Source organism: Strigops habroptila, chromosome 2 (genome assembly GCF_004027225.2).
Source record: "Strigops habroptila isolate Jane chromosome 2, bStrHab1.2.pri, whole genome shotgun sequence".
NCBI lineage: Eukaryota > Metazoa > Chordata > Aves > Psittaciformes > Psittacidae > Strigops > Strigops habroptila.
This window is the reverse complement of record NC_044278.2, coordinates 16,935,259-16,947,303: the sequence shown is the minus strand read 5'-3', so window position 1 is coordinate 16,947,303 and position 12,045 is coordinate 16,935,259. Positions and strand designations below refer to the sequence as shown.

Genomic DNA, 12,045 nt, shown 5'->3' with positions numbered 1-12,045 from the left:
GGTGGAAAAGCTGGTTCTCCCAGAAATGCTGGAGACACCCGTGTACTGCCAACACCAGCTGGGATATTTGAGGACACATACTGGGTTTGTTGTTTTCTATTTTCGGGTTTTTGGTTTGGGGTGGGGGTTTTTTTGGGTGGGGAGGTTTTGGTTTCTTTTGTTTCTTTTTTCTTTTAGTAAGCCATCTTCCCTAAAATACTTGAGTTGTTCTATCAGTTTTTTCCTGCTAGAAACCAGTTATTTCTATTGGAAATCAAATAACACACACCAGGCTTGAATTGTCCAGAGAAAATGCAGCACTAGTGAAATATCATTAGAAAAAATTAACCCTGCAGACAAGGCACCTACTGTCCTGGTTTCAGATTACCAGCGTTCTGAGAAAAGCTTTGTGATAATGTGTATCTTACATTCTTTTGTCCTGGGCTCATGTAGAATTTACCTCTCTCCCTGTATCAGGCTCCTACGTGCTCTGCCTTAGTAAGAGAATTGCTGGTCTCTACTGCAGCAGCAGTCACAGTCTCGTAATACCCGAGCACAATCCCCAAGTGCCATCACCACTGCTGTAGGAATCATGTTTCTGACAACTAACTGATTTCTTCTGTTACTCCAGCTCACAGGAGTTAACATTAAAGAGTTTAGTCAACAAAGCCAGGGAAAAGTAAATAGTTAAGTGAGAAAGCTTTTTAAGCTCAAAGGAAGCTTTGTGTGTATAAAACGTGATTCACACTAGCGAAACTGACTTTGATCTTTGGGCAGGAAAGGACCTGTAAGTATTCAGGCCATAGTGTGCAAAGGTGAGGCAGCGAAAAAGACGGGAAGAGACCAAGTTCCACGGCTTTGGGAGAGCCGTGTCTTCATTTTATTTTTATATATATATACAATCCCTGCCAGCATGAAACACCTGAAATGACAAGACTGATTTTTTTTTGGCTACTTGTGAAATCATAAGAGGTAAAAAACCACCTGTTGTCCTTATAACAGCTCTATGGTGTATGGGGTGGGGGAGGAATAAGATATGTGTATAATGAGGTAAAACGCAGTGTGTTTTGCTACTTCCTAAGACAATTTTGGATGTTTAGAATGTGGGAACCTTGTTCCTTTAGATTGTCTCTCAGCAAGCCAAGTATGGAGTTAGCATTTAATTTATAAGGGTTTCATTGAGGGGAGGCAGAGATTCAATTATCTTTGTACTACAGAAAGTGCTCCCTGAAGGGTTCAGTGGTGAAATTCTGGAAAGCTAGTATCATTGCAGCTAGGACAAGAATTTAGCAGCGTGTGATTAACATGGGTTTTTTAGAACAAACACATTTGTTTTTCCTGTTTGTTTATTGGTAAAACTTGAAATCCTCAGGCATTTCCAGTCCTCATAAGTATGTATGCTTGAAATGTGCTGCTGTTACCTTGAAAAGGAATTAATCAGAATCCTTTTTACGAAGGAATAGATAATTTTTGTTACACGTGTGCTTTTTGCCTGTAAGACCCCAGACCCGCTGAAGACTTGCCAGAGCCTACACTCCTCAGGTTTTTCTGCAGACCAACAAACATTTTTATCGACACACTAAGATTTGTGCTGAACATGAAAGTTTTCAGCTAACTAGTTCTAGTTCTGTATTTCAGCACAGCACCTGCTATGGAGTACAGCTAGATGATGTGAAGTAGCCTGTGCTGTCCCTGTCCAGGCTTCCCTCCCTGGTGCAGCCCTAAAAGGCATCACAGGGGTACTGTTGGAACGATGTTACTCAGACCATCGCTGCCAATTAAATGTGACTGTCTGTTAAATGTGGCAGATCACTCACAAAGGGAAATTTATTATTGACTGCAGTTTCTGAAATTCAAACACCAAGCATGATATATTGTATGAATAAAGTTGGAAGTGATGAGCAAATGAGCAAAAAATCCAATAAAACATGATGTACACCACTTGCCAATGCAAGGAGAAAAGTAGGTAGGTACTGGCAATGGCTGCTAACATGGAACAAAACTGTATATCATAAGCGTTTATTTTAATCTTGAATCAATTCTGTCAGGTTTAATACTTTGGTGCTCCTCTGTTGTTTGGTTTGAGGGCTTTTTCCCCCCCTAAAAGTGAGAATACGTAAAATAATCACACTAGCTTTACGAAAGAAATAACATGCAAAAATCCTTGGGATGTGACATTCACATCCACCACAAATACAGTCACACCAGTCAAAACTATCCCATAGTATTAAAAGATCTGGCTGGCAAGCCTGGCTAAACTTGTGCCCTTTGTAAGTTAGGTATGGTACCTACTCTTTGGGTAGATGAAAAGGACCGAGGGCAGCTCTTTAAACTCTTTTCAAAGCATTTGGTTCATGAGGTGATTTCGCCACTGCAGCACGCTGTGTTTCAGAACAGTGTGCCTGGGTGGAGGAAGAGTGCGGCCAGTCAGTTGCAGTAAGATTATTCTTTTCTCATTGCCCACAGGAGCTTCCAGTTCATTGTTGTTGAACTGATAAACCAGAAGATATGATGGCTGAACCTTCTCCTTTGCATTCCTATGCTAGACTTCCATACACGCATTTTTGGCAGTTCAGCTGATGGCCTTTTGACCTGTTGAAGAATCTTCAAGTTCTTTGTATGTGCAGTATTTGCAGATGCAGGCTAATTTCCTACCCTAGAAAGGCAAATGTTGCAGTAATCAGAAATACATTTCAGGAAGTAGAAAAATCTGCCTTGACAGGGAATGTCTTACAGACATTTGGAAATTGTACTTAATAATTTTTCCTTGGTGTCCTGTTCGTGAATGAGGAAGGTTCATGTTCCCTTGTCCTCCAAGAACACTGAGGGTAATCACTTTCTATTTATTAAAAATAATCAGCAAATATCAGTCTGCAAGGGATTACATGATAATGAGTGGCCTCGACCATTATGGTATGTATAGTATTACATAATGATCTTAAGGCCAAAAATCTGGGCCAAGGCTGTTGCAAACAAAAAACAAGATGCAAAGGAACTACAGTCCTTAATAAACTGTACAAAGGAAATTCTATAATTAGAGTACATCTTTTGTTTGTGTTTAAACAGGTTTTCTCCCCTCCTTTTATGCCGTCAGTTTGACATGAGTCTACTATGAACCAAAGAAGACATGAAGGGACAGAAAATACAATCTCTGCTCATCTATTTATTTCAGATTTGGGGTAGGTTTTAGCTCTGTTGTTTATGCAAAATAAGAGAGACTATTACCCATTTTTTTTAACTAAGGGGGAATTAATTAAAAGCTGATTCTTACTGGTAAAAAAATCAATCTGGGGTAATGTAAAAAACTTCTGAAGCAAAAGACAACTGCACGTGGCCATCGAGCACCCAAACTGTTACCTGCCAACGTTTCTGCCCCACAGCTCAGCTGGTGAAGTGCGCTGTGTCACTGCTCAGCAGGCAGTAGTTGTCAGTCTGTACTGAAAATGGTTTGAAGTGCATTGGTTGACTTTGCACTGAGAAGACTGAGAAGTCATCCAGATTGCCCTGCCAGCTGGGCTTGAGAGGGCATCAAATCTTCCAAGACACTCATTACCAGCCTAACAGGTTCTCTGGCCTTGGCCAAGAAGGTCCATGTGCCAATGCTATGTTAACACAGTCAGGTTTTTTTTAAAGATTCATTTAAAATCATTCTTTTGTGCCAGCAAGGCCTAAATTAAATGCTATCAGCAATCAGATGCTACCATTTGTGCAAATTAGTTTTGGGGAATTCACACGGAAATTAACTCCTGGGGCTGGGACAGAGCTCCCTGAGCAGCTTCCCTGAGCAGCTTCCCTGAGCTTCATTGGTGTTGCTGAAGCTGTTTCAAGAAGTTCTGTCCTTCCTGTCAGTTGAACCATCATGTTATTTTTCCTGTGATGGTACAATGGCTTGGCACCATGTGAGGGTTATTGGTAACCTGGATCGTTGCAACGTGGCACTATGAACAGCTGAGCGAGTAGCGAGCTGCAGCTCAAAAGGTTTTGAGGGAGAAGGTGGTGCTTTTGGAAAGCTCAGATGCTAAAGTGGTGGTGTGCTGATTTAAATACGTAGGTGCTTACTCAGAATATCTACTTAAACTGATGATGAAGTTCAAAGACCAGAGCTCTGTGTTACAATATTGATTAAACTGACCGAAGACCCTTGCTGTCCCAGAGACTCACGTTGCAGAAAAGCTGTGAAAGAACTGTTGGTATGCTTGGTAGGAATGTGCTGCCTGCCACAGCGTTTTGTTTTGTCAGGGATAAGGAGGGGCAGAAATATGTTTGTAGACTAGATTTAACTTATTCATTTGTATTTAACGGGCTTCAGGTTTTGCAGAACAGGAAACAGTAACAGGACTGTTTTCCAAGGATTGCATTCTCCCCTGTCTTTTCCCACCTGGGGATGATGAAGTAATTTACTGGAAGAAAGGGGACAAATATGTGCACAGCTACTACTACCAGACGGATCAGCTGGAAGGTCAAGACCCAGATTACAGACACAGAACGCACCTTTTCCATGAGAATATTCCTAGTGGAAATGCCTCCTTGAAACTTAGTAACCTGACCTTGACTGATGAGGGCCCTTATAATTGCTATGTGGGAACCCAGCAAACCAGAACAGAAGTGGAAGTCATGCTGCACATAAGAGGTCAGTAAGACATCAAAAGTGCTTGGATTGTGCCAGTGGAAAGGGGATTATACCAACAAATTTTCTCGTGTGCTATGCTTTCTTCTGAATTCAAACACAGCTTAAATTTTGATCTCAGTTACATTTATTCTCCCTAATGTTATTTCAAAAGACCAGTCACTTCAAGTTAAAAAGGATTTTGAAAGTAGTAGGACTGATTTTTTTCTTTTCTTTTCTTTTTTCTATCTGTCTATAGTATCCTCTTCTTATGCATTGGAATACCAAAAGACAAACAAAGAAAGGATGCTGAAGTGCTATGCCTTTCTCACTTACTCAGCACCACGTATATCTTGGGTACGAGGCAATACATCCATCCAAGAAACAGGTCAGAAAGAAACCAGGCATGGAGTTCTCTATTCTCTTAGAAGTGACCAGAACATTATAAACACAGGCGAGCCTTATTATTGTCATATTCAACTGCCTGATGAAGAGTGGACTGCAGAATGGAAGATGCAAGGTAGGAATAAATTGAAGTCTCTTCCTGCATCATTACTGAATGTCACAGCTGGTTTCAGAGCCAAATTGAATCCAGTATTTCTGCAGTGGGGCAACACGGATATGGGATGGTGCAAAAGGATGCACCTTCCTTTTTGAAACTCATCTGTTAGAATTACAAGGCAGCATGTGTCCAACAAGTAGGGCTGAGGAAGGGTAGCTCACGCTTCCACAGTTAGCTTTATTCTGACCATTTCTTCCATATCGGTTTCACATTTCAAGAGATGCCTAATAATCAAACTTCAGACAAAATACATGGAAACCGTAGTGATCCTGTGGGTTATATGAGGGAGGTGAAAGTTGGCCTGCTGCTCGAGATGTGTATGCTCCTTATTCAGTCCATTTCCCATCTTTTGCTGGACTTTTATCAGTACCGTTTGATCCTTTCATTGTACTTCTCTTCAAGTGCATCCTTGAGTGCCCAGGTTGAGTGCTGGGGGTGCATGGGAGTGGAGAGCAGCAAGCACTGTTCACATTTGAGCGAACAGCAGCTCATTTTGTTAGTTAAGGAAAAGAAGACTATGAAATTTTAACTCTCCATTTTATCCTCCTCCTGAATTTCACTGGAAATTCAGTTCAAGTAAATAACTGGTACTTTTCAAGCTCTCCTGTTTCTTAGGAAATATTTTTTTTTTAGTGGATCAAGAGCAGTTCCCTTGTGAGATGTGCATGACTGCTTCCATTGCCCTCATTTCCCCCTGAAGTGTACCCAGACACTCTCAGTTCCACTGCATATGCTTCAGAACAAGAGTGCAATTTTTACTTTACATAGAGTAGCTTACAGTATGGAAGGTTTCAAGTATGGTATTATATTAAGTAACAAGAGCACTATAACTGTCTATTTTATTAATCTATCCTTCTGATCCACAAGAGAAAAAGGTATATTTCATGACATCTTTGTTTGAATTTCCCTGCATCCATCTATCCTCCCACTAGAACATTGTGAAAATATACTGCTTTCCTTTTCCTTATGTAATAGCACTGTGGGGTACAGTTTTGTTTTGTCCTCATGGTTTTCAGTCCTGCAGCTCTGATCAGTCAGCACCCCCCACAGAAAGCAAGTGTCAAAATAACATATTAGTTTCTTCTCCAGCAGACTGCCACCCTCCACAGTCTCCTCTGGTTTTCCTTCCTTTGCAGCAAATCCCTGCTGTCACACTGATAGTTGTGCTCTGATATTAATTTGTCTTACATTAGTATTTCATATATTAGCTATTAGTTCCACTTAACCTGCTCTTTCCTTCCTCTTCCTTTTTTTTTTTAGAAGCTGTGCATTAATCGTAAGTGTTCCACACAGGTAAAGTGCTTAAGTCCACCATAGCTGAAAATTATTTCTAACTAAATACAGACTTTTTATTCTTTTAATTAAATGACGTTGTAACAGTTTTATCCTTTGTGCTTCAAATGTGAAGGTCGCATTTTGTCTCTGCTCCCAACATGTGGAATTTCATGCTACTTCACTTGTAACTTAGACTAGACTCAATAGCTTATATTTGTGAGCCCCCATAATTAGAGGAGAAACAGGCAAATGACACCAACATAATTCTCATAAGTATAGCTGATACCAGTTAGATATTTTTTGATGTAAGAGGTTTGCTTTTAAAATCTTCAAATGCTTCTGGAAACATCCTGTGATATTTGAATATATCAAAATAGTGAAATATGTTTTTATGTTTGTCTATAGTTGTATCAGACTCAAGAAAAGAGTCAGAAAATGCCTAGATAACTTTCACAGTACTTTCCAAAGAAGTTGCAGAGAGTTCTTCAATTATCTGTTGCAGACCAACTGTCTCATGTGAAAGGAAGTAGCACTGCAATTCCTTGTGGATATAGCAATGAGACTGCTATCAGTGAAGGTTTCAGTGTTGTCTGGACATTGCACAGAAATGCAGCGATTTCAGTCCTGGCCTTCTTCAATGGCACATCTCACTCTTACCAACCTCGAGTCCAGATTAATCAAAGTGATTTTTCACTGATCTTGAATGATCTTACTGCGAACGACAGTGGAGAATATCTGTGCAATGTTTCAACACCTCACTACACAAAACTTACTGTGAGAACTTTGGAAGTTGGTAAGTTGCTGCTCTTTCCGTTTTGGAGATGGGGACCACAGAGGGGAACGCAGAGCCAAAGTGACAGTCAGAAATCTGTAAAATAATGAGAAAGATAATCTTGAGTATTTAGTACAGGGGGGTAGAAGAGATATTTTGTTATTGTTCTCCCATAGAAAATAAGTTAACACATTTATTTAAAGACTCGAAGTTTCTTTTTTCAGTCAGCAGCTGGTTGTGGCAAGGGTCTCAAAATCAGTGGCTGCCCTCAGTTGCCACCAACTGCCCTCAGAGCTGAGGGCACAGGGAAACTCTCAGAATCATGTCCTAAATGCTTTGCTGGTAGCAAATATGGTCTTTAAAGGTGACAGGGAGATGAAGGGAAGCCCAAAGATGTGGTATAAATTTGCCTGCAGAGAAACTTTGTTGAGGAGAACGCACAGTTGTTATTTTCAAAGCTTTAATTCTACACAGCAGGTGTTTTTTTACACCTGGGGTTCTAGTGTTTATGTGCATGCCTGTGTTTTTTTATGAACCATAGTAAATTTCCAGCTATGAAGTCTTAGTTACAGTTCTTTCATTGTCTCCAGTTTCAAGACTGGAGATTAACTTGCTGCTTAGCTTTCCTGTCTGTTGAAAACTCTTACTGAAGGTTAAAAATAATTTACTCCATCTTTCTAATATTAAAGTGCAAACAAATTAGAGATTTTTCCAGAAATAGTGTTTGGGATGCAGCCTCCTTAAACTTCAGTCTAAAGGAGGAGAAAAAAAAATCCCCAAACATTGAAACAGTAGCACATACATAGGCATTTATGCAATTAAAATCACCTGAAAGACTGGGAACTGAAGAGAACTTGAAACGAGCCAGTAGTACCTGAAAAGTAGAGGCAACATAGCAGAAAAGGGGTTAGAAGAGGTGATAAGAACTGCATATGTTTTATTTCTTTCCTTCCTCCTCCCCTATTATAGCTTAGTTTCAATCTGAAAACTTGATGTCAGGTGTGTTTTAAATGGCAGTAGCTATATGCAAGCTAGAGGAGGGGAGTTAAAACAGTTACGTTAGACAAACATACTTTCTTGTAGCTCAAATCCCAGCCTGATGATCTTTGTCCTGTAAACCTAGTATTGTGCTTCTGAAGTGGAAAGCATCGAACACCTCCAAGGAGTTACACACTTAACTGATGCTCACGTTCATGTACATTTACTGCAGACAGACACATGCACCTGCCCAGTCCAAATATGATCTGGGTCATCCTCTACAAATGCCGTTCTCTAGCTGCTCTCTGCAGTTCTATCTCGCAGTAGCTATAGGTGATACCAGTACCCTCTTTAGTGGCTAAATTACTGTTCCACTCACCAAATTTTCCGACTCATGGACCAGAAATGCAGAACGGAGAAGATACCAGAGAGATTATCATCTTTGTGGAAGCACAGCCTGAAAGCAGATAAGCAGATAGGGACAGCAGGGCACACGGGAATGAGCTAGATCAGTGTGTTTGATGGTGGTCATAGCACAGCAGCTGCTCAACCACCAGAAAGATTTCCAAGTGCCACTGAAAAAGGAGACTTTTAAGGGGAAAAGTGAGATGAACTTATAATCATTTCAGAAGCCATCTCCTGTGTAAAGAAAGGTTGCAGCTTAAAGCTGCTCTACCAAAGGCATTGACAAGATGTTGACATAGGTCTGTGTGGGGGGGCAGAGCCAAGCTAAAGGCAATGACTAGATTAAATGTTCTGTTTTGGGAGTTACTATATTTTAACTGTTTGCGAGACATCCATAGGGAATTTCCAGAGGCATGTAGAATTTTTCACATTCTTTGAATGAGATGCAGCAGTGGAAAGGAAGCCTAAAGTGAAAGAAATATACTTAGGGAATGAGTCCTCCTGGTCTGAGTGTTCTCATGTTGAAATTGGTTGGAGTAATGAGATTCTTGGTGCCATGTTTCTGCTAGACGGGCTCTTATCTCCCATGGAATTCATTGCTACCACCCACCTCAGGATCTGCTGCTTCTTGTGCCCGCCTGGATTGCATGGTTGCATCATGAAGTTGGAAAACGTTTTAGATGAAAAATGCAAAGATTTCACAACAGAAATTGTGAAATCTGTGGTCCAGGCTGGATAGCACTGAGTTGTTCTACTGGAAATCAGCAGTACCCTTAATGGTACCGAGCACTGTACCTGCAGGCAGTGTTTGCCAGACTGGGCACTTGATTGTTTTTAAATGGGACTTGTGTTAAGAAATTGTCAAATCATACCACATGAGCACTCATGGAATTTTGTATCAGCACAATTAAGTAAAATAGTCTGCTCTCAGCTATTTACACTTACGTAATTAAAGTATCACTTTAAAGTCTCACAGTATGGGTCAAGTAGCTTGAACATTGTTGTATTAGTAACATTAAAAAGAAACTGAGACATTCTCCCTAAATCATAGCTTTTAGACTATAAACAAGAGAAAAATCGTACCTTTAATATACTTATTGAACAATAGTGAACATTAATTTGCAATATAAAGCACTTTTGTTAAATGTTTTGGAACTTGTATTTTTAAAGAAAATTCAGGTAACGCCTGGAAAATTGTCACAGGAGTGACTGTGGCGCTGGTAGCAGGAGTCTGTCTCTGCCTCTTGTGCAAGGTATGTACAATCATTAAGTGATTCATTTTTAGAGGTACTTTTAAGCTGAAATCCAGACCTCAAATGTTTGATTAAAACATAAATTTGATTTTCCTGGGATAAAGCATACAAGAAAGAATCAAAATGTAGAACTGTAAGTCTCAGCATAAATAAATTGTCCTCATTCTTACTATTTTCTGTGTCCAGAAGATCCAATTCGGTCCTGAATGCAATAGTATGTTGGTTATAACAATGTTAACATGCCCTTCCCTTGACAAGGTGCTCTCCTCTGCTCTATCAAAAGACTTAAAAATTGGTTACCCTTCACAAACACTTTCTGATAACTCGCTTTAAAAACAACCAGACTGGTTCATTTTCTTTCACTTGTGTTTAAGAAAAAAGATAAATGAATCCATCAATCAAAACCAAACAAACCCCAAACAAACAAAACAAAATCCTTCAAATCAAAACATAAAGTGCCTCAAGCAATGCACATACCTAGTCTTCATTAGGGCCCAAATTACTATTTCAATTATATCCAATGGGAAAGCTCACCAAAACTTTGGTGTGAAAAGTTATACTAATTGCTTTGCTAGGGAGACTGTTACAACAACACTGTTTGCAGCTCTCCAATTTACTGGCGTACAGCATCTTCAAGTGGATGCATTTTATTCTTGCGCATTTGCAATAGGCTGGCTCTGTCTTAGAATATTCTCTCTCCTTCCTCTGCATTTGTGGTGAGCATCCTTAAAAAATGAACTTGGCTCTTAGTCCTTAGGGTCCATCTTTCTGCGTCTGACAATAGAGCCCTATCCATGGAGAGATACACCTTCAAACTCCCTGGGCCTTAAGATTTTGTCACAGCCTGAATTTGTTAAGTAAGTTCAGGAGATGTTTTATTATGATGGTTACCATGAGGGTCAATAAGAACACACCAGAAAGACAACTCTAAAATTATTAGGTCTCAGTCTTTTTTCATTTTTCTTTCACTTACAGATTCACTTGCATGCTTCTTATCAGTCAGTTTTAATGCTAACATGCTTTAGAGATGATAACATACTTTCGAGATGCAGTTGTTTAATTTAAAGAATTTAAGCGAGATTCATTTATCTTGGGACCTGTCGAGACCTTTAACACATCATAATCAGAGGAAGTGAAAGTTCATAGGTTAACTCAGCTCTGGTTACATTGATGGAGGACTACATGGAAGAAACAGGAATGTTTCTGCACTGTTACATGGATGTTTGTTTTACTCAGTTAATGTTAAAATGGAAAATACTGACTTCATAATGTTAAAACGGAAATTACTGAGTGTTTCTTGTTCTGTTCCCGCTATGGGATTAATTTTACACATTAGTAGTTCTTACAAACATTTTGGTTTTTTAACTAGAAATGCAAAAGAAGAGAAGTCATATGAGCACCTTGACATAGTGGGAGAAAATCCCTCTGCACACACAAATGCTGCTGAAAAGAACAAAGAATTCCTTCACCTTTCTTGCTGAGTTACATGAAAAGCCACATGGAAATGTGATTATCTGAGCAACAGTAACAAACAATAGAACTGGTAAGAAAAAAAATAAATGTAAGTCAGTTGACCCTTGAATGTGAGGAGTCAGCACGGAAAATTAGAACTTGGATATCCTAAAGCGACAGTGAAGAACTTTCCACAGAAAAATAATCAGTTTTGTGGGACTTTCTTTTTCTTCCCAGTATAAGGGAAAGAGAGAACTTACTGTTTTGCACTTCATATAGTATTTTAATTTCAAGCAAAGACAATGTACCTGTTCAAAAGTGGAAAAGATCTAAGAGAACACCCCATTTCTGAGCCACAGGCAGTCCTGATGCATCTCCTATCTCTTCTGCAGCTGGTGAACAAAAGTGCTTTGTCTGGGAGTAGTGGAAGCTTCTAAACTGTTTATAGGCAAAAGTTTACTTTCTGCTTTCCTACAAAACTCATACAGACTCCGACTGGCAGGACAGATGGAAGCTGGGTTATCCCAGGCTTAATGTTGTCCCCTGCACAGCTTTAATCTGTGCTGCTTTAACAATCTGCATGTGAAATACATAAGGCTGCGAAGCATGACTGGATTTGCCCTTGGTTTTGATTTTGTCAGAGATCTGCCAATTAGGATTTGTTCCAACATAATGAAGTGGGCTGTTGGCAAGATGTAATCTTTTATTGATCCCTGAGGCTTGGCAAAATAGAAATATAAATAAATGAATGAATACACTATAG

The 12,045-nt window shown here is 39.7% G+C and overlaps 1 protein-coding gene across 3 annotated transcripts; it reads left to right on the top strand.

The window, feature by feature from the left end:
• Positions 1 to 14: 14 nt before the first annotated feature.
• Positions 15 to 12,044, top strand: HHLA2 (HERV-H LTR-associating 2). Of its 3 annotated transcripts, XM_030471593.1 has the most exons (8): positions 884 to 951; positions 1,618 to 1,718; positions 3,046 to 3,158; positions 4,289 to 4,609; positions 4,845 to 5,105; positions 6,925 to 7,215; positions 9,748 to 9,830; positions 11,200 to 12,044. In XM_030471593.1, exons 3-8 carry the CDS (start codon positions 3,107 to 3,109, stop codon positions 11,224 to 11,226), a joined length of 1,035 nt encoding a protein of 344 aa, XP_030327453.1. In that variant the 5' UTR covers positions 884 to 951; positions 1,618 to 1,718; positions 3,046 to 3,106; the 3' UTR covers positions 11,227 to 12,044. The 3 variants fall into 3 exon arrangements, with proteins under 3 accessions (XP_030327455.1, XP_030327454.1, XP_030327453.1); XM_030471595.1 differs by lacking the exons at positions 884 to 951; positions 1,618 to 1,718 and adding an exon at positions 15 to 84; XM_030471594.1 differs by lacking the exon at positions 1,618 to 1,718 and having other exon boundaries at positions 879 to 951.
• The last annotated feature ends 1 nt before the right edge of the window (position 12,045 follows it).